This window comes from Bombina bombina, chromosome 2 (genome assembly GCF_027579735.1).
Source record: "Bombina bombina isolate aBomBom1 chromosome 2, aBomBom1.pri, whole genome shotgun sequence".
Classification (NCBI taxonomy): Eukaryota; Metazoa; Chordata; class Amphibia; order Anura; family Bombinatoridae; genus Bombina; species Bombina bombina.
The window spans coordinates 1,281,514,879-1,281,541,612 of NC_069500.1; the positions used below are offsets into that span (position 1 = coordinate 1,281,514,879).

Genomic DNA, 26,734 nt, shown 5'->3' on the forward strand with positions numbered 1-26,734 from the left:
CAATTTGTTCCAGACTTTATTAGACATGAATAAACTGACCAGGAACATTACTTTACGTAAACATTTTTTTTCAGGTACAGAGACATCCTCCCATGCTCAGGTGTGTACTACATATGATACTCAGGCTAGCGGCACTGATTGCAGTTGATGTTACAACACTTGAGAGTATCTGTTGGGATAACACCCAAGCCGAGAAGGATAAGGGAAAAACTAACAGTTTTTGTGGATTTAAGAATCCCTCTTCCTTCTATCCCATTCAATGCAGGGGAACAGTGATCGTAGAGTGGAGAGAGATCTTAAATCATTACAAACCCAGGTTTCTAGCGAGGCCGGTATGTTTAACTTGTCCTATCAGGAGAGAAAGGCCCTTAATGAATTAAAAGAATACAGGGATATAGTGATCAAATCCTCTGATAAGGGTGGGTCTGTAGTGGTATTGGACAGGGAGGTATACATACAGGAGGCACACCGACAATTACAGGACACCAAAAACTATAGAACACTTCCCTCTGACCCCACTAAAGTTTTCCAGAAAAAGTTGTCACATCTATTAGATGAGGCCTTGGATAGAGGACACATTGACCAAGACACTGCAGATTTCTTGTATGTTTCAAACCCAGTAGTCCCCATTTTCCATCACCTCCCTAAGGTACATAAATCTTTAGAGGAGGTGAAGGGAAGTCCAATTGTGAGCGGCATAGGCTCACTCCTTGAACACCTTTCACAGTGGTTGGATGCCTTATTGCGTCCTTTGGTAATTTCCCTTAAAAGCTATCTGAGAGATACCAAACACATTTTGAATTTGGTTAACAAGGTAACTTGGAACTGTAATCTTGACTCCTGGCTCACAATAGATGTTGTAGCCCTCTATTCCTCGATACCCCATCAGCAGGGTGTTGAGGCTATAGGGTTTTTTCTCAGAGAATACACTGATTATACGTCAGACTTCCGGGAATTTATCCTGGAAGTAACTCAGTTCCTTCTTTCACACAATTTTTTCAGATTTGAGGGGGTTTTCTATCTCCAGGTATGCGGGACAGCTATGGGGGCTAAGTTTGCCCCCTCTTATGCCAACCTGTTTTTGGGTTGGTGGGAGCTGTCCCGCATATATGGAGAGGGGAACCCCTTCCGTCAATATATCTCTTTTTATAAAAGATATATTGACAACCTTATCTTCATTTTCAGAGCAGACGAGCATATTGCCTCATCGTTCGTCACCTGGTTAAATGACAATGATTGGAATCTGGTTTTCACTTTTGAGTTTCAAAAAAAGTCTATCAACTATTTGGATGTTACCCTTGTATGTATATAGAAAACCTATAGCAGGTAATTCACTGCTTCATGCACAATCCTGCCATCCAGAGTTTGTTCCTCGTGCAGTGGCCAAGGGCCAATATATCCGTCTTAAACGGAACTGCAGTGACTCTAATCAGTATCAGAAAAGAGCAAGGGAACTAGACATACGTCTCAGACAGAGAGGCTATTCTAACAGAGTTATTAATAGGGCTAACTCAGAGGTGAGCAATCTCAGACGAGATCATCTTCTTAACAATACATGTGATGCCCAGGATGAGAGAAACATGTTCAAAGGTGTCAACTTTGTCACTGGGCACAGTAGACAGTATAAGCAAATCTGTGACATCATCAAGAAACATTTTGAAATTCTGAAAGCAGACGACAAACTCATTCCTTGTGTGGAAGAGGGGCTTCGTACCTCTTTCAGATGAGGAATGAGCGTAGGCAATATGATCTCTCCATCTGACTTGCCTCCAGTATCTACTGTACAAAGCTCATGGCTTACACACACAGGGATGTATAGATGTGGGAGAAACAAGTGCAAACCTTGTGACTATGCCACGATCTCTCATACTTTCAAGTCTGAAATTACACGAGAAACATTCAATATTAAACATCTATTGAACTGTAACTCTTCTTATGTGGTCTACCTCATTACATGTGTGGTGTGTAAGCGGCAATATGTTGGACAAACTACCAGAGATGTTGGGTCACGTATCAGAGAACATTTCTCTACTATCACGGTGGGTAAATCCACCACCCCTCTGGTCCAACATTTTGCCACACATCACAATAAGAGTATTGAAACATTCAGCTGGCAGGTAATTGATAAGACAGTTCTTCCTAAAAGAGGGGGTGATAAAAACAAAATCTTAAGCCGCAATGAAATGTATTGGATCTTCAGGTTGGAGACAAGAGTCCCACAGGGCTTCAAATCTGAATATGATCTTATAAATCATTGGCAGGTCTAAAGTTATATTGTGAATAACTATTTTATATTCAGGCTGAGACTTCCTAATAGGCAGTCTACCATCATTCCCCTTCCCAGATAGGTATTACATTGCGCCTCCAGCCCATCTAGTTTAGTTTAGTTTGAATGATACTACACATTGTATTTTCTTACACAGAGTTTAATTTTTTAACATCCAGTTCAGAAATGGACAGAGGTATATTGCCTACAATTCACAATATCTGTAGATAACGTGTTCTATTCTTTTTGGTCTCTAAACAATCACTAGAATTTCTTTTACAGCTGTCATTCATACAAGCATCAGTTCTAGTGGCCATTTTGGGTACCCTGTAACCTCTGTTTCATAACCTGGGTTTTCCATCTTTTCGCATTGGATATCTGTACCTAATGTGGGGCATAGTTCTTAAAAAATTAGCTACTATTCAACCTAGTTCAACTTAGTTAATATGGGTATTTTCGCAAGTGCATTCTTAGCCCAAGCATAAGGCTTTGGAAATATTCCATCGGATATCACAAATGAGTAGGTCTTTGGATATTTTGGCTTACCACTGAGGCAATCACTCGTTTCAGACCAGGTTCCCACATAGACTAGTGGTGTTTCTTAATACCTGGAGACATGAGGTTTAGAGTTCGATTCCCCAGATAGCTACTCTATATAACAATAATAACTTTTGACTTCTCTCAACTTTTTTCATCTTTCTATCTCTGTTTGATATGATGCTAATAATAACTTTAAAGCACAGAGTATAATAAGAATGCTTTAGATTACTAGTGTATCTTTTATTGATTGCTAACATATACCATATATATAATATAATTAAATTAAGTTAGCATGACTGTAACTAGCCACATTTAAGAAATCTCCGTTTATTATCAGTGGAACAAATGAATTACAATGTCATGAAGGGTTAAATAGCTATATATGATCCTTCCTTACTAGGAGTTGCCAAAAACAGAGGGTTGGCATATTACACTAATTATTTAGTTCGATTAAGCTGTGACCAATTTGGTTTTATCCAATGGCTGTGTTATTATGTAAATAAATTTTGCAGTATGTGTGTTTAGGTTAAGCTATGATTACGGCTATTTGCCGAAACGCGTATGCTTAACACAGCTTACTTGTGAACTTTGCACTGTTGTGGTTTTTATGGTGATGTATTGAACTTTTATCCACCCTTTGGGGTAAAGTAAATGCTACGTTTTAATTTTTCGGATGGCTCTGCTCTCTTCCTTTTTCATCTCATTTTGTCAAGCACCATATGCTTTTTAATGAGTTGGTGCATTGATACGTGTTCACATTGGACCCAAAAATACAATTTCTCCAACATAGGTGTGTCCGGTCCACGGCGTCATCCTTACTTGTGGGATATTCTCTTCCCCAACAGGAAATGGCAAAGAGCCCAGCAAAGCTGGTCACATGATCCCTCCTAGGCTCCGCCTTCCCCAGTCATTCTCTTTGCCGTTGTACAGGCAACATCTCCACGGAGATGGCTTAGAGTTTTTTGGTGTTTAAATGTAGTTTTTATTCTTCAATCAAGAGTTTATTTTAAAATAGTGCTGGTATGTACTATTTACTCTGAAACAGGAAAGAGATGAAGATTTCTGTTTGTAAGAGGAAAATGATTTTAGCAACCGTTACTAAAATCGATGGCTGTTTCCACACAGGACTGTTGAGAGGAATTAACTTCAGTTGGGGGAAACAGTGAGCAGACTTTTGCTGCTTGAGGTATGACACATTTCTAACAAGACTCGGTAATGCTGGAAGCTGTCATTTTCCCTATAGGAACCGGTAAGCCATTTTCTTAGTTTAAGTAAAAGAATAAAGGGCTTCATTAGGGCTTAAAAAACTGGTAGACATTTTTCTGGGCTAAAACGATTACTTTACTAAGTATATTTGGCAGATTATTACTTTTAATAGTTGTTAAATCTTGGGGATTGTTTTAATAAAAACGGCAGGCACTTATTGGACACCTTTTTCACTGGGGGCCTTTTCTAGTCATAGACAGAGCCTCATTTTCGCGCCTCTAATGCGCAGTTGTTTTTGGAAAGCATGGCATGCAGATGCATGTGTGAGGAGCTAAGAACCACTGAAAAAGCTTATAGAAGGCATCATTTGGTATCGTATTCCCCTCTGGGCTTGGTTGGGTCTCAGCAAAGCAGATACCTGGGACTGTATAGGGGTTAAATGTAAAAACGGCTCCGGTTCCGTTATTTTCAAATTTGGTGTGCAATACTTTTAAGGCTTTAAGTTACTGTGGTGAAATTTTGGTGAAATTTGAACAATTCCTTCATACTTTTTCACATATTCAGTAATAAAGTGTGTTCAGTTTGAAATTTAAAGGGACAGTAACGGTTTTTTTTGTAAAACGTTTTTTGTGCTTTGTTGACAAGTTTAAGCCTGTTTAACATGTCTGAACCATCAGATAACGATGTTATATATGTATGAAAGCCAATGTGTCTCCCCATTTAAATATATGTGATATATTTGTGTCATAATGTCCAAACAAAGTAGGGATAATAATGCCATAGATATGATATTGCCCAAGATGATTCCTCTAATGAGGGGAGTAAGCATGGTACTGCATCATCCCCTTCTGTGTCTACACCAGTTTTGCCCACACAAGAGGCCCCTAGTACATCTAGTGCGCCAATACTTATTACCATACAACAATTAATGGCTGTAATGGATAATTCTATTGCATGCATTTTTTTCAAAATGCCTACTTATCAGAGAAAGCGTGATTGCTCTGTTTTAAACACTGAAGAGCAAGAGGACGCTGATGATATCTGTTCTGACATACCCTCACACCTATCTGAAGGGGCCAGGAGGGAGGTTTTGTCTGAGGGAGAAATTTCAGATTCAGGGAAAATTTCTCAACAAGCAGAACCTGATATTGTAACTTTTAAATTTAAATTTCAACATCTCCACGCACTACTTAAGGAGGTATTATCTACTCTGGATGATTGTGACAATTTGGTCATTCCAGAGAAATTAGGTAAGATGGACAAGTTCCTAGAGGTTCCGGTGCCCCCCGATGTTTTTCCTATACCCAAGCGGGTGGCGGACATAGTAAATAAGGAGTGGGAAAGGCCCGGCATACCTTTTGTCCTCCCCCTATATTTAAGAAATTAGTTCCTATAGTCGACCCCAGAAAGGACTTATAGCATACAGTCCCCAAGGTCGAGGGGGCGGTTTCTACTCTAAACAAACGCACTTCTATTTCTATAGAAGATAGTTGTGCTTTCAAGATCCTATGGATTAAAGGTTAGAGGGTTTGCTTAAAAAGATGTTTGTTCAGCAAGGTTACCTTCTACAACCAATTTCATGCATTGTTCCTGTCACTACAGCTGCGTGTTTCTGGTTCGAAGAACTAGAAAAGTCGCTCAATAAAGAATCTTCGTACGAGGAGGTTTTGGACAGAGTTCAAGCTCTTAAATTGGCTAACTCTTTTTTATTTTAGATGCCGCTTTGCAATTAGCTAGATTAGCGGCGAATAATTCAGGGTTTGCTATCGTGGCGCGCAGAGCGCTTTTGCTTAACATCCCTTTCAAGGGTAAAACACTGTTTGGCCCTGACTTGAAAGAGATTATTTCAGACATCACTGGGGGAAAGGGCCACGCCCTTCCTCTGGATAGGTCTTTTAAGGCTAAAAAGAAGCCAAATTTTCGTCCCTTTCGCAGAAACGGACCAGCCTCAAATTCTACACCCTCTAAGCAAGAGGGTAATACTTCTCAAACCAAGCCAGCCTGGAGGCCGATGCAAGGCTGGAACAAGGGTAAGCAGGCCAAGTCACCTGCCACTGCTACCAAAACAGCATGAAGTGTTGGCCCCCGATCTGGGAAGGATCTGGTGGGGGGCAGACATTCTCTCTTTGCTCAGGCTGGGGCAAGAGATGTTCAGGATCCTTGGGCGCTAGAAATAGTTTCTCAAGGTTATCTCCTGGAATTCAGGGAACTACCCCCAAGGGGAAGGTTCCACGGGTCTCAATTATCTTCGAACAGGCATTCTTACACTGTGTAGAAGACCTGTTAAGCATGGGAGTGATTCATCCTGTTCCATTAGGAGAACAAGGGATGGGTTTTTACTCCAACCTGTTCATAATTCCCAAAAAAGAGGGAACATTCAGACCTATTTTAGATCTCAAGATTCTAAACAAGTTTCTAAGGGTTTCATCATTCAAAATGGAAACCATTCGAACGATCCTTCCTACCATCCAGGAAGGTCAATTCATGACCACGGTGGACTTAAAGGATGCGTACCTACGTATTCCTATCCACAAGGAACATTTTCGGTTCCTAAGGTTCGCCTTTCTGGACAAGCATTACCTGTGGCACTTCCATTCGGATTAGCCACTGCTCCAAGGATTTTCACAAGGGTACTAGGGTCCCTTCTAGCGGTGCTAAGACCAAGGGGCATTGCAGTAGTACCTTACTTGGACGACATCCTGATTCAAGTGTCGTCTCTGTCAAAAGCAAGGGCTCATACGGACATTGTCCTAGCCTTTCTCAGATCTCACAGGTGGAAAGTGAACATAGAAAAAAGTTCTCTGTACCCGTCAACAAGAGTTCCCTTCTTGGGAACAATAATAGTTTCCTTAGAAATGAAGGTTTTTCTGACAGAGGCCAGAAAATCAAAACTTATAAGCTCTTGTCAGGTACTTCATTCTGTTCTTCTTCCTTCCATAGCGCAGTCCATGGAAGTAATAGGTTTGATGGTTGCGGCAATGGACATAGTTCCTTTTGCACGAATTCATCTAAGACCATTGCACCTGTGCATGCTCAGACAGTGGAATGGGGATTATACAGACTTGTCTCCGACGATACAAGTAGATCAAATAACCAGAGATTCACTCCGTTGGTGGCTGACCCTGGACAACCTGTCACAGGGAATGAGCTTCCGCAGACCAGAATAGGTCATTGTCACGACCGACGCCAGTCTGGTGGGCTGGGGCGCGGTCTGGGAACCCCTGAAAACTCAGGGTTTATGGTTTCGGGAAGACTCTCTTCTCCCGATAAACATAATGGAACTGAGAGCGATATTCAATGCTCTCAAGGCTTGGCCTCGACTAGCAAAGGCCAAATTCATAAGGTTTCAATCAGACATCATGACGACTGTTACATATATCAACCATCAGGGGGTAACAAGGAGTTCCCTGGCGATGGAGGAGCATCCGGGGGAGTGGGAACTCCATCTGGAAATCTTTGCCCAAATAACTCAATTATGGGGCATTCCAGACATGGTTCTGATGGCCTCTCGTCAGAACTTCATGGTCCCTTGTTACGGGTCCAAATCCAGGGATCCCAAGGCGACTCTATTGGATACAATAGTAGCACCTTGGATCTTCAACCTAGCTTATGTATTCCCACCGTTTCCTCTCATTCCCAGGCTGGTAGCCAGGATCAATCTGGAGAGGGCTTCGGTGACCTTGATAGTTCCTGTGTGGCCACGCAGGACTTGGTATGCAGACCTGGTGAATGTGTCATCGGCTCCACCATGGAAGCTACCTTTGAGACAGGACCTTCTTATTCAGGGTCCATTCGAACATCCGAATCTGGTTTTCCTCCAACTGACTGCTTGGAGTTTGAACGCTTGATTTTATCAAAGCGTGGGTTTTCAGATTCTGTAATGGATACTCTTATTCAGGCTAGAAAGCCTGTAACTAGAAAAATTTACCATAATATATGGAAAAAATATATCTGTTGGTGTGAATCTAAAGGATTCCCATGGAACAAGATAAAAATTCCTAAGATTCTTTCCTTTCTACAAGAAGGTTTGTAGAAAGGATTTTCTGCGAGTTCTCTGAAGGGACAGATCTCTGCTTTATCTGTTTTACTTCACAAAAGGCTGGCAGCTGTGCCAGACGTTTAAGCGTTTGTTCAGGCTCTGGTTAGAATCAAGCCTGTTTACAGACCTTTGACTCTTCCCTGGAGTCTTAATCTAGTTCTTTCAGTTCTTCAAGGGGTTCCGTTTGAACCCTTACATTCCGTAGATATTAAGTTATTATCTTGGAAAGTTTTGTTTTAGGTTGCAATTTCTTCCGCTAGAAGAGTTTCTGAGTTATCTGCTCTGCAGTGTTCTCCGCCCTATCTGGTCCATGCAGATAAGGTGGTTTTACGTACTGAGCCTGGTTTTCTTCCGAAGGTTGTTTCCAACAAAAATATTAACCAGGAGATAGTTGTACCTTCTTTGTGTCCGAATCCAGTTTCATAGAAGGAACGTTTGTTACACAATTTGGACGTTGTCCGTGCTCTAAAATTCTATTTAGATGCTACAAAGGATTTCAGACAAACATCTTCCTTGTTTGTTGTTTATTCTGGTAAAAGGAGAGGTCAAAAAGCAACTTCTACCTCTCTATCTTTTTGGCTTAAAAGCATCATCAGATTGGCTTATGAGACTGCCGGATGGCAGCCTCCTGAAAGAATCACAGCTCATTCCACTAGGGCCGTGGCTTCCACATGGGCCTTTAAGAACGAGGCTTCTGTTGATCAGATATGTAAGGCAGCGACTTGGTCTTCACTGCACACTTTTACCAAATTTTACAAATTTGATACTTTTGCTTCTTCTGAGGCTATTTTTGGGAGAAAGGTTTTGCAAACCGTGGTGCCTTCCATCTAGGTGACCTGATTTGCTCCCTCCCATCATCCGTGTCCTAAAGCTTTGGTATTGGTTCCCACAAGTAAGGATGACGCCGTGGACCGGACACACCTATGTTGGAGAAAACAGAATTTATGTTTACCTGATAAATTACTTTCTCCAACGGTGTGTCCGGTCCACGGCCCGCCCTGGTTTTTTAATCAGGTCTGATGATTTATTTTCTTTAACTACAGTCACCACGGTATCATATGATTTCTCCTATGCAAATATTCCTCCTTTACGTCGGTCGAATGACTGGGGAAGGCGGAGCCTAGGAGGGATCATGTGACCAGCTTTGCTGGGCTCTTTGCCATTTCCTGTTGGGGAAGAGAATATCCCACAAGTAAGGATGACGCCGTGGACCGGACACACCGTTGGAGAAAGTAATTTATCAGGTAAACATAAATTCTGTTTTTATTTTTTATTTTTGCTTTGGATCTGCAAGAAAAAAGAAAGTTTCAGTGGTAAATAAATATTGTGATTTGAAAATGTAATATTCTGTGACACGTCTTGTTGCTAGACTTTTTGATCATTTATATATTCAAATACAAGTCAATGATTTGTAGCTGTGTAATGTTTTTCCTTCAAGGTGTTATAGGTAATTCATGTATTTATGTAATCACATAGGTAAACTTATGGTTTGCAATCCCAATTAAGTTGTGAAAATTTGAATGAATGTATTTTTTTTTTCTTTTTAGTTCTGTGAGAGTAAGCCTTAAAAGCTGGCACATGTTGGTTAACCTTGGCCTTCATATTTTCCTGACATGTGCAGTGTATGTTGGGGGCATTACCCAGACAAGAAATGCAAGCGTATGTCAAGCGGTAAGTTATTTGCTGTTGGGATTTCTTCGATATGTAATAATAGCTATGTGTTTCTTTCATGATGATGATGGACATTATCTGCTGATTATACTAAGATTTTTTTCATTGTGAAATTCTCATTTCATTAAAATGTTCTCATTTACATAACTTGAACAATAAAACATTTGTTATAAGAGGGAGGAATAGCTGTCATTTACAAGTTTCTTTATGATGTACACCTTTTTAAATATAAATTTAAGGCAATATAATTGATGCTGATATATGCACATTTACTGGATTTCGGACGGGATTTATGTCATAGTATTGGGGTTTAGACTTTAAAAGAAAAAGACAGAGACTAAAATCCAGTGTACAGTAAGAGGAAACGAGTATATTGACAGACTAGTTTGGTGAAATATTTATTATGTTAGATGTTTTCCCACTTATTATTTCAGTTTTCAGGGAATGATTCTACCGTACACCTTTCTTTTCAGATTGGCATATTCCTACATTATTCTACTCTTGCTACAGTGCTGTGGGTAGGAGTTACAGCTCGTAATATATATAAACAGGTCACAAAAAAAGCTAAGCGATGCCAAGATCCAGATGAACTGCCCCCACCACCCAGACCAATGCTAAGGTAATAATGATCCGTTATCTTGTGTTTAATTCTTTACTTTAAACACCTTCAAAGATTGCATAGACGCATTCTCCACTTTCCTTATGCAGAATATGTTTGTGAGCTGACCTGTTCACTGCCTGGTTTGCTCATTGTCTAGGGCTAAGTGATGCAGGACTGTCGGCTTGTCTACATGTTTTCATCAGTTTTATGTGATGCATGATGACATCATCACTTAATGCGTGATGGCATTACAGCCTAGAAGAAAGTAGTGGCTCTTCCTTGTAGCTTTTGGTGCATGAGGCGATCTATCAGATCCTGCACATTTCACAGGGGGATACTGATCTCTCAAATGATATGTACCTCTAAGAGCCAGGTGATCATTGCACTGAAAAAATATATACACTATTATACATATATATATATGTGTGTGTGTATGTGTGTATGTATATATATATATGTGTGTGTGTGTGTGTGTGTATATATATATATATATATATGTGTGTGTGTATGTATGTATGTATGTATGTATGTATGTGTAGATTATATATATATATATATATCACATCAAACATCACTGTTTAGGGTACCGGACAAGAAGAAGCACACACAGCTCTGAAAAACGATGTGAGGATCATATTTCAAATTGACAGCTGTGAGTGAGATTCATGTTCGTTTTTCAGTAGTGACCAAGTAAACAGAGAGGAAGGGAGGGGGTGAGATTAAACTACATTTATGTGAAGCAGAGAAGGTAAAAACAACAGATTTTTTTTAGCCTGCTTTGGGGAGAATTTGCGATGCTTCACATTTATGCATAGTCAGGCTAGTTACATCTCCAGCACGAGAAAGCCGGTGACTTCCTGCTTTAAATAAAGCCCACTAGTTAGGGAGCCTGGGGGAAAGCTTTAGCCCTGTAACAAGTCAGTGTGATGTACGTCTAAAAATACAGCAAGGTTTTTTCTAATTATTACCACATTTAGCAGCAAAATAGCTAATACATATTAATTGCAAACTTTATCTACATAACAAGCTTTGTTAAAATAGCCCTCCTTTTTTTGGGGGGGGGGGGGGTAAATTGTCCCTTTAATATACTTGGAATACATTAGTTGCCATTTCTGTGTTCCACTAGATATTTTATTACGGAGTATCAACTGATATATTAGACACTCGTCTTGTAGTTGGTTATGTTACAACACCAACCTGCTACACTGTATTAACACCACTTTATATCAGGGAGAACGGCTGTCAGATAATGATGCCTAGAGGCATCCTTGAACTAACCAAACTACTACGTTACCATATATTCTATTTTACCAGCAGTACTATATAACACTGGTACCAATATTCATTTTGATTGGACGACGCAATATACATTCCACTACTTACTCTCCATTTGTATTATTATTTCAGTGCAATTACTGACTATTAATGATTACTGTCTCGCTCCCATTAGTATCCTGAATTTTGCTATGGTTTCTATATTCCTACAATATAGCATCTATTTGTCCACATTGTGTTTTTAAATTGTTTTTACCTTACTATTAAAAGTTATGTTTTAACCCCTTTGTTTCGGGGGTCTTTTCACCCTTTTTTGTTCAGCTAGTTGATATTTAAGTAGTGTTGTGAGTGCTACCAAGTACACTCTTTTGCAAGTATCTCCTACTTGTTTATCTTTGAATTTCTAACCCGTGTACAGGACCCCCTTTTCCTACAATTGCACACTATTATCTGTGTATATTATTCCACATTAGTGACAAATTAATAACAGGAAACACTGGTAGTGCCATCAGTTTTTTTTTATTACAAAGTAAAATAAGTTGAATCCATTTAAAAATAAAAAAGTTTTAATAAATAGCGCAATTCATATGTGTACACTAGAGTTGTCCCCTTACAAATGGATTAGTTTTGCACTAAAAGTCTATGGTTTACAGAAACATAACTCACATTAGTTGTTAAAAGATGTTTTTTTCCTCTAGAGAAGGCATTACCATGTGTTATAACTGATGTTCTGGTTAGAGATAATGTGAATGATGTAACTTTGCTATTAGAGTTCAGTTCTATAAATCATTCATCTGTGAAAAAAAGTGCTGGGTTTAATTTAATGCTGCTTTTTACCTTTCATTTTGTTAGATTTTATCTAATTGGTGGTGGAATTCCTGTCATTGTTTGTGGTATAACAGCAGCTGCTAACATTAAAAACTACGGAAGTCAACCAAATGCTGCATAGTAAGTATTTTATCCCTTTTCAGTATGATTGATTTAGTTGCTCAAAGGGGCAGTAAATTAACGGTTTGATTTGTTTTTTTCTTCTAAAAGATAGTATATATTTACGCTTGTGGAGATGACAAGTCGGCTGGTGCACGATAACTTGACATTAGCACGCAATATATCCTTAGCATGAGTTCTACTCAAACACAAATGTTTAAACTGCTTAAAGGGACAGAAAGTCAAAATTTAATTTTCATGATTCAGAAAGAGTATGGAATTTTAAACAACTTTGCATTTTACTTATATTATTAAGTTTACTTTCTTCTCTTGTTATCCTTTAAAGAGTAAACCTAGTTAGGCTTAAGAGCAGCAGTGTGCTAAGCTAATGCCAGGAGAAAGATCTCTACAGCAACAAATCAGCAGCTAGCTCCCAGGCATACTTTGCTGCTCTTGAGCCTACCTGGATATGCTTTTCAACAAAGGTTACAAAGGGAACAAACATATTTGATAACGGAAGTACATTTCTTTCATGTAATTAACAAGAGTCCATGAGCTAGTGACGTATGGGATATACATTCCTACCAGGAGGGGCAAAGTTTCCCAAACCTTAAAATGCCTATAAATACACCCCTCACCACACCCACAAATCAGTTTTTACAAACTTTGCCTCCAAGGGAGGTGGTGAAGTAAGTTTGTGCTAGATTCTACGTTGATATGCGCTCCGCAGCAAGTTGGAGCCCGGTTTTCCTCTCAGCGTGCAGTGAATGTCAGAGGGATGTGAAGAGAGTATTGCCTATTGAATGCAGTGATCTCCTTCTACGGGGTCTATTTCATAAGGTTCTCTGTTATCGGTCGTAGAGATTCATCTCTTACCTCCCTTTTCAGATCGACGATATACTCTTATATTTACCATTACCTCTACTGATTCTCGTTTCAGTACTGGTTTGGCTTTCTACAAACATGTAGATGAGTGTCCTGGGGTAAGTAAGTCTTATTTTCTGTGACACTCTAAGCTATGGTTGGGCACTTTATTTATAAAGTTCTAAATATATGTATTCAAACATTTATTTGCCTTGACTCAGAATGTTCAACTTTCCTTATTTTCAGACAGTCAGTTTCATATTTGGGATTATGCATTGAATTATCATATTTTTCTTACCTCAAAAATTTGACTTTTTTCCCTGTGGGCTGTTAGGCTCGCGGGGGCTGAAAATGCTTCATTTTATTGCGTCATTCTTGGCGCGGACTTTTTTGGCGCAAAAATTCTTTTCCGTTTCCGGCGTCATACGTGTCGCCGGAAGTTGCGTCATTTTTTGACGTTATTTTGCGCCAAAAATGTCGGCGTTCCGGATGTGGCGTCATTTTTGGCGCCAAAAGCATTTAGGCGCCAAATAATGTGGGCGTCTTATTTGGCGCTTAAAAATATGGGCGTCGCTTTTGTCTCCACATTATTTCAGTCTCATTTTTCATTTGCTTCTGGTTGCTAGAAGCTTGATATTTGGCATTCTTTCCCATTCCTGAAACTGTCTTATAAGGAATTTGATCTATTTTGCTTTATATGTTGTTTTTTCTCTTACATATTGCAAGATGTCTCACGTTGCATCTGAGCCAGAAGATACTACAGGAAAATCACTGCCTGCTGGATCTACCAAAGCTAAGTGTATCTGCTGTAAACTTTTGGTAGCTATTCCTCCAGCTGTTGTTTGTAATAATTGTCATGACAAACTTGTTAAAGCAGATAATATTTCCTTTAGTAATGTACCATTGCCTGTTGCAGTTCCCTCAACATCTAAGGTGCAGAATGTTCCTGATAACATAAGAGATTTTGTTTCTGAATCCATAAAGAAGGCTTTGTCTGTTATTTCTCCTTCTAGTAAACGTAAAAAGTCTTTTAAATCTTCTCTCTCTACAGATTAATTTTTAAATGAACACCATCATTCTGATTCTTTGGACTCTTCTGGTTCAGAGGATTCTATCTCAGAGATTGATGCTGATAAATCTTCATATTTATTTAAGATGGAATTTATTCGCTCTTTACTTAAAGAAGTACTAATTGCTTTAGAAATAGAGGATTCTAGTCCTCTTGATACTAATTCTATACGTTTGGATAAGGTTTTTAAAGCTCCTGCGGTTATTCCAGAAGTTTTTCCTGTTCCTAATGCTATTTCTGCAGTAATTTCCAAAGAATGGGATAAATTGGGTAATTCATTTACTCCTTCTAAACGTTTTAAGCAATTATATCCTGTTCCGCCTGACAGGTTAGAATTTTGGGACAAAATCCCTAAAGTTGATGGGGCTATTTCTACCCTTGCTAAACGTACTACCATTCCTACGTCAGATGGTACCTCGTTTAAGGATCCTTTAGATAGAAAAATTGAATCTTTTCTAAGAAAAGCTTATCTGTGTTCAGGTAATCTTCTTAGACCTGCTATATCATTGGCTGATGTTGCTGCAGCTTCAACTTTTTGGTTGGAAACTCTAGCGCAACAAGTAACAAATCGTGATTCTCATGATATTATTATTCTTCTCCAGCATGCTAATAATTTTATCTGTGATGCCATTTTTGATATTATTAGAGTTGATGTTAGGTTTATGTCTCTGGCTATCTTAGCCAGAAGAGCTTTATGGCTTAAGACTTGGAATGCTGATATGGCTTCTAAATCAACTCTACTTTCCATTTCTTTCCAGGGAAACAAATTATTTGGTTCTCAGTTGGATTCTATTATTTCAACTGTTACTGGTGGGAAAGGAACTTTTTTACCACAGGATAAAAAATCTAAAGGTAAACACAGGGCTAACAATCGTTTTCGTTCCTTTCGTTTCAACAAAGAACAAAAGCCTGATCCTTCGTCCTCAGGAGCAGTTTCAGTTTGGAAACCATCTCCAGTCTGGAATAAATCCAAGCCTGCTAGAAAGGCAAAGCCTGCTTCTAAGTTCACATGAAGGTACGGCCCTCATTCCAGTTCAGCTGGTAGGGGGCAGGTTACGTTTTTTCAAAGAAATTTGGATCAATTCTGTTCACAATCTTTGGATTCAGAACATTGTTTCAGAAGGGTACAGAATTGGTTTCAAGATGAGACCTCCTGCAAAGAGATTTTTTCTTTCCCGTGTCCCAGTAAATCCAGTGAAAGCTCAAGCATTTCTGAATTGTGTTTCAGATCTAGAGTTGGCTGGAGTAATTATGCCAGTTCCAGTTCCGGAACAGGGGATGGGGTTTTATTCAAATCTCTTCATTGTACCAAAGAAGGAGAATTCCTTCAGACCAGTTCTGGATCTAAAATTATTGAGTCGTTATGTAAGGATACCAACGTTCAAGATGGTAACTGTAAGGACTATATTGCCTTTTGTTCAGCAAGGGAATTATATGTCCACAATAGATTTACAGGATGCATATCTGCATATTCCGATTCATCCAGATCATTTTCAGTTCCTGAGATTCTCTTTTCTAGACAAGCATTACCAATTTGTGGCTCTACCGTTTGGCCTTGCTACAGCTCCAAGAATTTTCACAAAGATTCTCGGTGCCCTTCTGTCTGTAATCAGAGAACAGGGTATTGTGGTATTTCCTTATTTGGACGATATCTTGGTACTTGCTCAGTCTTTACATTTAGCAGAGTCTCATACGAATCGACTTGTGTTGTTTCTTCAAGATCATGGTTGGAGGATCAATTTACCAAAAAGTTCTTTGATTCCTCAAACAAGGGTAACCTTTCTGGGTTTCCAGATAGATTCAGTGTCCATGACTCTGTCTTTAACAGACAAGAGACGTCTAAAATTGATTACAGCTTGTCGAAACCTTCAGTCTCAATCATTCCCTTCGGTAGCCTTATGCATGGAAATTCTAGGTCTTATGACTGCTGCATCGGACGCGATCCCCTTTGCTCGTTTTCACATGCGACCTCTTCAGCTCTGTATGCTGAACCAATGGTGCAGGGATTACACGAAGATATATCAATTAATATCTTTAAAACCGATTGTTCGACACTCTCTAACGTGGTGGACAGATCACCATCGTTTAATTCAGGGGGCTTCTTTTGTTCTTCCGACCTGGACTGTAATTTCAACAGATGCAAGTCTCACAGGTTGGGGAGCTGTGTGGGGATCTCTGACGGCACAGGGAGTTTGGGAATCTCAGGAGGTGAGATTACCGATCAATATTTTGGAACTCCGTGCAATTTTCAGAGCTCTTCAGTTTTGGCCTCTTCTGAAGAGAGAATCGTTCATTTGTTTTCAGACAGACAATGTCACAACTGTGGCATACATCAATCATCAAGGAGGGACTCACAGTCCTCTGGCTATGAAAGAAGTATCTCGAATTTTGGTTTGGGCGGAATCCAGCTCCTGTCTAATCTCTGCGGTTCATATCCCAGGTGTAGACAATTGGGAAGCGGATTATCTCAGTCGCCAAACGTTGCATCCGGGCGAATGGTCTCTTCACCCAGAGGTATTTCTTCAGATTGTTCAAATGTGGGGGCTTCCAGAGATAGATCTGATGGCCTCTCATCTAAACAAGAAACTTCCCAGGTATCTGTCCAGATCCCGGGATCCTCAGGCGGAGGCAGTGGATGCATTATCACTTCCTTGGAAGTATCATCCTGCCTATATCTTTCCGCCTCTAGTTCTTCTTCCAAGAGTAATCTCCAAGATTCTGAGGGAATGCTCGTTTGTTCTGCTAATAGCTCCGGCATGGCCTCACAGGTTTTGGTATGCGGATCTTGTCCGGATGGCATCTTGCCAACCATGGACTCTTCCGTTAAGACCAGACCTTCTGTCGCAAGGTCCTTTTTTCCATCCGGATCTGAAATCCTTAAATTTAAAGGTATGGAGATTGAACGCTTGATTCTTAGTCAGAGAGGTTTCTCTGACTCTGTGATTGATACTATGTTACAGGCTCGTAAATCTGTATCTAGAGAGATATATTATAGAGTCTGGAAGACTTATATTTCTTGGTGTCTTACTCATCATTTTTCTTGGTATTCTTTTAGAATTCCGAGAATATTACAATTTCTTCAGGATGGTTTAGATAAGGGTTTGTCCGCAAGTTCCTTGAAAGGACAAATCTCTGCTCTTTCTGTTCCTTTTCACAGAAAGATTGCTATTCTTCCTGATATTCATTGTTTTGTACAAGCTTTGGTTCGTATAAAACCTGTCATTAAGTCAATTTCTCCTTCATGGAGTTTGAATTTGGTTCTGGGAGCTCTTCAAGCTCCTCCGTTTGAACCTATGCATTCATTGGACATTAAATTGCTTTCTTGGAAAGTTTTGTTCCTTTTGGCCATCTCTTCTGCCAGAAGAGTTTCTGAATTATCTGCTCTTTCTTGTGAGTCTCCTTTTCTGATTTTTCATCAGGATAAGGCGGTGTTGCGAACTTCTTTTGAATTTTTACCTAAGGTTGTGAATTCCAACAACATTAGTAGAGAAATCGTGGTTCCTTCATTATGTCCTAATCCTAAGAATTCTAAGGAAAAATTGTTACATTCTTTGGATGTTGTTAGAGCTTTGAAATATTATGTTGAAGCTACTAAATCTTTCCGAAAGACTTCTAGTCTATTTGTCATCTTTTCTGGTTCTAGAAAAGGCCAGAAAGCTTCTGCCATTTCTTTGGCATCCTGGTTGAAATCTTTAATTCATCTTGCCTATGTTAAATCGGGTAAGACTCCGCCTCAGAGGATTACAGCTCATTCTACTAGGTCAGTTTCTACTTCCTGGGCGTTTAGGAATGAAGCTTCAGTTGATCAGATTTGCAAAGCAGCGACTTGGTCCTCTTTGCATACTTTTACTAATTCTACCATTTTGATGTATTCTCTTCTTCTGAAGCAGTTTTTGGTAGAAAGGTACTTCAGGCAGTGGTTTCGGTTTGAATCTTCTGCTTATGTTTTTCTTTAAACTTTATTTTGGGTGTGGATTATTTTCAGCAGGAATTGGCTGTCTTTATTTTATCCCTCCCTCTCTAGTGACTCTTGTGTGGAAAGATCCACATCTTGGGTATTCATTATCCCATACGTCACTAGCTCATGGACTCTTGTTAATTACATGAAAGAAAACATAATTTATGTAAGAACTTACCTGATAAATTCATTTCTTTCATATTAACAAGAGTCCATGAGGCCCACCCTTTTTTGTGGTGGTTATGATTTTTTTGTATAAAGCACAATTATTCCAATTCCTTTTTTTATATGCTTCGCACTTTTTTTCTTATCACCCCACTTCTTGGCTATTCGTTAAACTGATTTGTGGGTGTGGTGAGGGGTGTATTTATAGGCATTTTAAGGTTTGGGAAACTTTGCCCCTCCTGGTAGGAATGTATATCCCATACGTCACTAGCTCATGGACTCTTGTTAATATGAAAGAAATGAATTTATCAGGTAAGTTCTTACATAAATTATGTTTTTATTGTATACCATTTCTGAGTCATGAAATATGTTTTTATTTTACTGTCCCTTTTAAACTTTGCCTTTTTTACTACAAGAAAACATATTTTAACATGTTGAGACCGTTCTCTCTCATATTCATGAACGTTCTTTAAATGTAATGTGATCATAAATGTTTTAAGTTTTCCACTAAATAGAACTGGTTTTCTTTTTTTTCCAGTTGCTGGATGGCATGGGAACCCAGTTTAGGAGCGTTTTATGGTCCTGCAAGCTTTATCATTTTTGTCAATTGCATGTACTTCCTCACCATATTTATTCAACTCAAGCGTCACCCTGACAGAGTCTATGAACTCAAAGAGCTAACAGAGGAGCAACAGAGATTAGCAGCCAGTGAAAATGGGGAAGGAAACCAGCAGGATTCCCTTTCTGTGTCCTTAGTGTCTACGTCAGCTTTAGAAAATGAGCAAACCTTTCACGCCCAGCTCCTTGGTGCCAGCCTTACTATGTTCTTGTATGTCTCTCTCTGGATATTTGGTGCTCTGGCCGTCTCTCTGTACTATCCAATGGACTTGATGTTCAGCTGTTTTTTTGGTTTAACCTGTTTAAGTCTTGGAGTCTTTCTGGTTGTACACCACTGCACGAACAGAGAAGATATGCGACGTGCTTTAATAAACACCTTCATCCCTGGTAGGAGCGTTTACTCTGTGCAAGTCAATGTCCCCCCATCCAACTGTACCGGGAACAATGGAGATCCTCCTAAGTGTACAAACAGCAGTGCGGAATCTTCCTGCACAAACAAGAGTGCCTCCAGTGTTAAAAACTCCTCACAAGGATGCAAGCTCACTAATTTGCAGGCTGCAGCTGCGCAATGTAACACTAACCCTTTACCGCTAAACACAGCCCCTCAACTGGATAACAGCCTGACTGAGCATTCAGTAGATAATGAGATCAAAATGCATGTTGCCCCAGTGGAAATTCAGTATCGGTCCAATGGTCACCCAGCTCGCCATCACAAAAACAGAAGTAAAGGGCACCGATCTAGTAGACTTACAGTGTTAAGAGAATATGCTTACGATGTGCCCACGAGTGTGGATGGCAGTGTACAAAATATAGTGCCAAAGAGTCGACAGAGTTATGCTGAAGGGCATTCAAGGAGCAGGAGAGCTCATTTGGCATACAGAGAGAGACATTTTAATCACTGTCAACAGGACAGCAGCGATGCTGCAAGTACCCTTCCTAGATACAGTAGAACCATGGAAAAAGTACATTGTAACAATAACAAAAAAGACATTTTGAGAGAACCAATTACAGTTGAACTTGAAAGCCAGGAAAAATCCTATGGTTTAAATCTGGCCATACAGGATGGACCACCTAAAGATGCGGTGGTGGAGGACCCACCTGTAAATGCAGATAGCAATGGAAATGTTAGAACTGGACTATGGAAACATGAAACTACTGTGTAGTATTTCATGCTTAATTCCTAAAAATCATGTGAACTGGGTCGTATATATTTCCTTAAAAAGACTTGTTGGATAAATATGTTTACAGACTTTGTATATGTACTCTTGGGAGAATTCGAACTATGAAAAAAACTTTTTTTTTTTTCTAACTTCAGATCACTGGAAAATACAATGTTTCCTCATGCGTGGTTTTTTAAAATATTTTTTTTAGCATATTTTGAAGGAAAGCAAAGAAGAATATCTTTTGTACTTTTGACTTGGCAAATGGCTTTTTTCACAAGATTTGTATTTAAACGTGTAATAAATGTCATTTTTCACAGTCATATGTAATTTTTATAGAGTTGTATATTTATATTTAAGATGTAATTACTGGTCTTAGGGGGCATAAGGATTTTTTTGTTAAAACACAGTGCTGAATTAAACACTATTACATTAAGATTACAAATAATAATAATATCATCACTATAAAAATCACTTTATAACTCAAATGAAAAAATAAAAGATAAAAATAAAAACTTTATTTGGGTTTTACGGGAAAGAATCAATCTACCACTTCCCAACACTTCATTATCGATTCCAACACAAGAATATTAAGGGACATGAAACCCAATTTTTTTTAAACAACTTTCCAATTTACTTCTATTATAACATTTGTTTCATTCTCTTGGCATCCTTGGTTGAAGGAGCAATAATGCACTTTTGGGAACTAGCTGAACACATCTGGTGAAACAAGGACAAGAAGTATTCATGTGCAGCCATCAATCAGCAGCTAGCTCCCAGAAATGCATTGCTGCCTCTGAGCCTACTTAGGTATGCTTTTTCAACACAGAATACCAAGAAAATGAAACAAATTAAGTAGTAGAAGTAAACTGGAAATTTCTTTAAAATCACACGTTCTGTCAGAGTCATGTTCTCTGTTTTTAATATTCTTATGATGGGATTGGTGATGATGTGTTGGTAAGTGGTAGATGCATCCTTTCCCGTAGATCCCAATGAATTTATTTATTTTAACATATAATAAATATTAAAACAATCTGTTAAGGTTAAAATATTGGTTAAAAAGCAGTTGACTGAATGCTACATCTAATTCATGGATCCATGAAAATACAATAAAAAGAAGATCTGTTTAAATGAACGTATTATAATCAATGGCACGCATAGATAAAAACCATAAGTACTGTATAGATCTGGGTCTACAACAGATATAACAAAAAATATTAAGAAAACACAATGACAGCTTGTGTCCAGATAGTGTGTCCTAAAAGTCCTTTTACTGGTAATCTGAAATTGAAGATTAATATCCAAAACGAAAAAAAGTCCCGTGGAGATAATGTGAGCCAAAACAATCCCAATCCTTAGTGTATTCTTAGTGTGATTGTAACAAGTCAGGAATTATGTCCCAAAAACATTTCAAATCCAATGTATCCAAAAAATGAAACAAATGGTGAAAAAAAAAGAATAAAAATATGAAAAATTAAAAAATGAGAGAGTGTAAAAATGAAAAAGTGTTGATAACAAGTACTAGTGAAGTGTTCCAATCCTGATCGAAAAAGTGTAGAGACTTTTTATCCCTGATTCTTCTGTTATGAAGGTGTAATGCACAAGATATAGAAAACACACATATAAAAAAAACGATGTAAAAAATACCTGTGGAAAAAAACGAAATACAAACAATGTGTAGCAAGTTCATAAATAATAGCTCCAATAGAAAATAGGCTTACCAGTCTACGCGTTTCGGCCCCTCTAGGCCTTTATCAAGACTCTTGATAGAGTCAAGAGTCTTGATAAAGGCCTAGAGGGTCCGAAACGCGTAGACTGGTAAGCCTATTTTCTATTGGAGCTATTATTTATGAACTTGCTACACATTGTTTGTATTTCTTTTTTTCCACAGGTATTTTTTACATCTTTATTTTTTTATATGTGTGTTTTCTATATCTTGTGCATTACACCTTCATAACAGAAGAATCAGGGATAAAAAGTCTCTACACTTTTTCGATCAGGATTGGAACACTTCACTAGTACTTGTTATCAACACTTTTTCATTTTTTCACTCTCTCATTTTTTAATTTTTCATATTTTTATTCTTTTTTTTTCACCATTTGTTTCATTTTTTGGATACATTGGATTTGAAATGTTTTTGGGACATAATTCCTGACTTGTTACAATCACACTAAGAATACACTAAGGATTGGGATTGTTTTGGCTCACATTATCTCCACGGGACTTTTTTTAGTTTTGGATATTAATCTTCAATTTCAGATTACCAGTATAAAAGGACTTTTAGGACACTCTATCTGGACACAAGCTGTCATTGTTTATTCTTAATATTTTTTGTTATATCTGTTGTAGACCCAGATCTATACAGTACTTATGGTTTTTATCTATGCGTGCCATTGATTATAATACGTTCATTTAAACAGATCTTCTTTTTATTGTATTGTATTTTCATGGATCCATGAATTAGAAGTAACATTCAGTCAACTGCTTTTTAACCAATATTTTAACCTTAACAGATTGTTTTAATATTTATTATGTGTTATAATTTGCTACATTATTCAATATATTAAAACCGAATTTTTACTGTAACATCATCACACCTAGCCTCTGTTTGTTGGCGCCTGGTTATCCCATTGACTTACAGTAATATTGTCCAAGCAGGCACGCACTGGATTTTTAAGCGCTTTTCAATGTTCAAAAAGACATGTGACTTTTTGGGGGTCTCACCCCTTCATCACACAAAGTGGGCATTTTGAAGTATCCAATTTTTTTTCATGATTGAGATAATATAACTTTCCAATGTATTCCTATTATTATCAAATTTGCTTCATTATCTTGGTATCCTTTGTTGAAGAAGCAGCAATTCTCTACTGGGAGTTAGTTGGACACATTAGGTGATCCAATGATGAGGCATTTTTGTGTAACCAGTAGTGCATTGTTGCTCCTAAGCCTACCAAGTATGCTTTTCAGCGAAGGATACCAAGAGATTGAAGCATATTAGGTACTAGAAGTACATTTAAAAGTTGTTTATAATTGTATTCTCTATCTGAATTGTGAAAGAAACTATTTGGGTTTCATCTTTCTTTAGGCTATCTAAAGCACAAATTAATTTCATAATTTGAATATAAATGTTAGCTGGGTGGTCTGTACAATCAGCCAGGTAGTGTGTCCATATATTATGTTTATGATACTGTGATAGGGACAATAGTCAATTGTTCTTCCTGGTTTACTTCTAATTCTTGATCTTGCAGTGTTTTTTATAGTTTTAAAGACCTTTAGAAAACACCTCACCCCAGTAAACGTGTGAATAAATTAACAAAACCTTTGTATGTCTTCCAAAACTATGTACAACAGTCAATTTTTTTTAAACAAGCTTGTAGAAACATCCCTTCTGGGGCTGGCTTATCCAGCCCAAATATGGAGGAAATTGTTTCACAGGGTGATTGACACCTTTTTTTATGCACCAGCATTCAGCTTCAATCAAGCCCTCTCCCAATCAATCCTACAACATTGTGTTCTCTTATACATCTTATCCTTGGTGACGATCTGAATGCAGAAGTAGGCGGTCTCTCATGCAATTCAGATCTTTTCATTGCCGGATTGATTCTAGTAAAAGATCACCACACTAAGATTTGGATTTGCACAGATCTAAGTGTGGTGATCTTTCACTAGAATCAATTCAGCTACCAAAATATCCGAGCGGACTCCCACTTCCGGATTTGGATCCTCCCAAAGGTTCCAAATGCATGTCTCAAATGTATTTCCATAAGTTTCTAAATATGGCTCATCACTTGATGCTTGCAGTAAGACTCCTTGTTCTTCTACAGTCGTTTTTTTGTGACCTCCTTTGTTATCGATCTGCTATTTCAACATTTATGCACTTCATTGAATTGGCAACTGGTCTGGTAGTTTTGGACCATCTTCCTACAGCCAGACAGACCACTTAAAGGGATATTAAAAACCTCTTGCGTAAACATTGTGTTTTGTCCGAAGCTCTCTGGAGAGGCATACCAGGTTTTCAAAATGCTGCAAATTACCTAAACTAGCTTTTTGATTTGCAGGTTACAGATTTTGAATTTTGTCTTCTCTAGGGAAACTTAGTGCAATGCACAATTTTACAGAAAAGCCAAAGATGTGCAGTGTCATTTTAATCTATTAAAAAAAACATAGACCACAAGATATTGGAATAAATAAGAGGACACACAGGTGTCACTACTGTGATATATAGAACATTTGAATAAAATATATAAAATGTAAATCTTAACCTATAACACACAGTTATAACAGTTTAACTATAGGACCACGTATACTTCAAAACTGTAAAAACACACAATAATCAAACTTTCAAGAAATTATTTGTGGACACTCACAATAAAAAAATAACACATCCTGATAAATGCACAGACTGTGATCATACAATACGCCAGTTTATTGACCCACAGTTATTGCTTTTTTTTCCATGTTGATTTAAGGCTACCTTTTAGGAATGATTGCCAGAATAGGCTGAGAAACACGTTGCGTTGCAAGTGTAATAAAGAATGTTGAAGATTTACAAGCCGCGTGTAGGGTTGGTGATTTACCGATGTTCAGTCAGCTGGCCATCACTGCACTAATTCTCAGTGCCAGTCCAGTTGTGACATTTTGACACCTGATTTTCATCTTTGGTTATGTACCTTTTAGGAATGCCAACAGGAATCAGGATAGGTGATGCTTTCTCTAAAACAATTAAAAACATCCCGGGCAGAAATAGCCATTTCATCAGGTGCGTAGTTTGTCTGTTACACTGAGTTCCTGATAATATTAATTAAATAATAATAATTTGGACTGCTCACTAATTGATTTCCTTCTAATGGCAGTGAGAGCCCACAAGAACATTCTTAATCTATGGGAATTACTCTACCTGGCCTCCAGGAGGAGGCAAAACACCACAAACAAGACTATAAATATTCCTCCCACTTCCATTCCCTCCCAGTAATTATTTGCATCATATCATGGAGATAGGCAGGGAGAGGTGCTCTGTAAAAGAAGAAATATATTTTACATGGATTGACTTTTATGGAGAGTTCGGAATTATATATGCAAATACTATTGAAATATATATGGATATAACACGGGTGGATGCTGGGTCTCCCATGCTGCCTTCCAGTTTAACCTAAATCCCCTGTCTGATAATGCCTTGTTTCTCACACTAAATTAAAGACTTATCATGGGTAAGTTGTCCCCTATTTCATGGCAACTTGTCTAATAAAGAGGTGGTATTAAGTATTGTCCTTGCGACTCAAATAGTGTATTGTGCACATTTTGGCCCCTTGATGACAGGCAGTATCATGCCATTAGCAGCCGGTGTAGCAGTTTTAGCCATATTTCAGGTATAAGGCTTAGAGGGGTGTGCTTCATGCGTACTAATATGCAGGACACTTAATATCATGCACGCCCGCCCACCATTTGATGAGGTATTGTCATTCTTACAGCCCACAGGCCATTACTTGGTACCGGCCGCAGCAGAGGGCCAAGACGCTGATTCCCTCAGTAAGCAGCACTTTCGCACCGTTTCCGCTCCAGATCAACTGCGCAACAGTCCTGTGGGAGAACAGTAGGAACGTGGTTCAGCTAGATCAGAGGTGGTAAGAGACCCTAAACAAGGCTTAAAGGGGGACAGTTGTTTGGTGCTTTGGGACCTAGATACCACGCTGTGAGGTTCACGATTGTTGCTACAATCTTTATTACACACAACTTATAATGGATGACTCTATTCTAATGGTAAAGTCCATTAACAACAGTTAGTGCATGCTTTGTAAAATAATCACTGTAAACCATCCTGCACAACTATGTAATTGCTGCTTAACGTATGTCCTGACATCTTACTCAGGAGGCCCAAGCGGACAGACCATGGAGGAGCTCCTGCGTACCCTATCTCCAGAAGGTCATACTGCGGCTTCTCATACTTTGGCTGATGCGGACATCCCTGTCTAACAGCTTATGAATAAGACTTCAGTTGCTCCATAGCGCTGTGTGGAGAGCGGCCTGACCCCGGCTGAGGTGGGCCTTTTACCCAACAACTTCATGGCCTGTATACAGGCTGCTGTGTCTGCTGCCCTGAGTGCTAGCCAGGTATCAGGGAAGAGAAAGGTATATAGCTCTCCTGTACATAGCCCAGGTGCGGCGGCAGAGGCCACAACCGATGGTTATGGGCAACCTTCTGAGGACGAACCCTTAGCTCTGAAGGAGAGCTCCCTTACTCTAACCCTTCTGTAGAAGAGTTGGAGGAGGATTTTGAGGAGGGTATGATTAGGTTCAAAGTGGAGCAGCTCAGGCTCCTGCTGAAGAGGGTTCTATCTACCCTGGGGTTTCCGGTGGCAAAGCCGCCTGAAGAGGAAC

General features: G+C 38.8%; 1 protein-coding gene across 1 annotated transcript in view; it reads left to right on the forward strand.

Annotated features, from left to right (window-relative positions):
• ADGRA3 (adhesion G protein-coupled receptor A3) overlaps window positions 1-20,678 on the forward strand; it is a 197,882-nt gene extending 177,204 nt beyond the window's left edge. Inside the window, exons 16-19 of the mRNA XM_053704094.1 lie at window positions 9,599-9,722; window positions 10,196-10,341; window positions 12,451-12,546; window positions 19,120-20,678. Coding sequence (XP_053560069.1) covers window positions 9,599-9,722; window positions 10,196-10,341; window positions 12,451-12,546; window positions 19,120-20,362 — 1,609 coding nt within the window. The 3' untranslated portion in view covers window positions 20,363-20,678. The remainder of the gene's footprint in view (window positions 1-9,598; window positions 9,723-10,195; window positions 10,342-12,450; window positions 12,547-19,119) is intronic.
• Window positions 20,679-26,734: the final 6,056 nt, after the last annotated feature.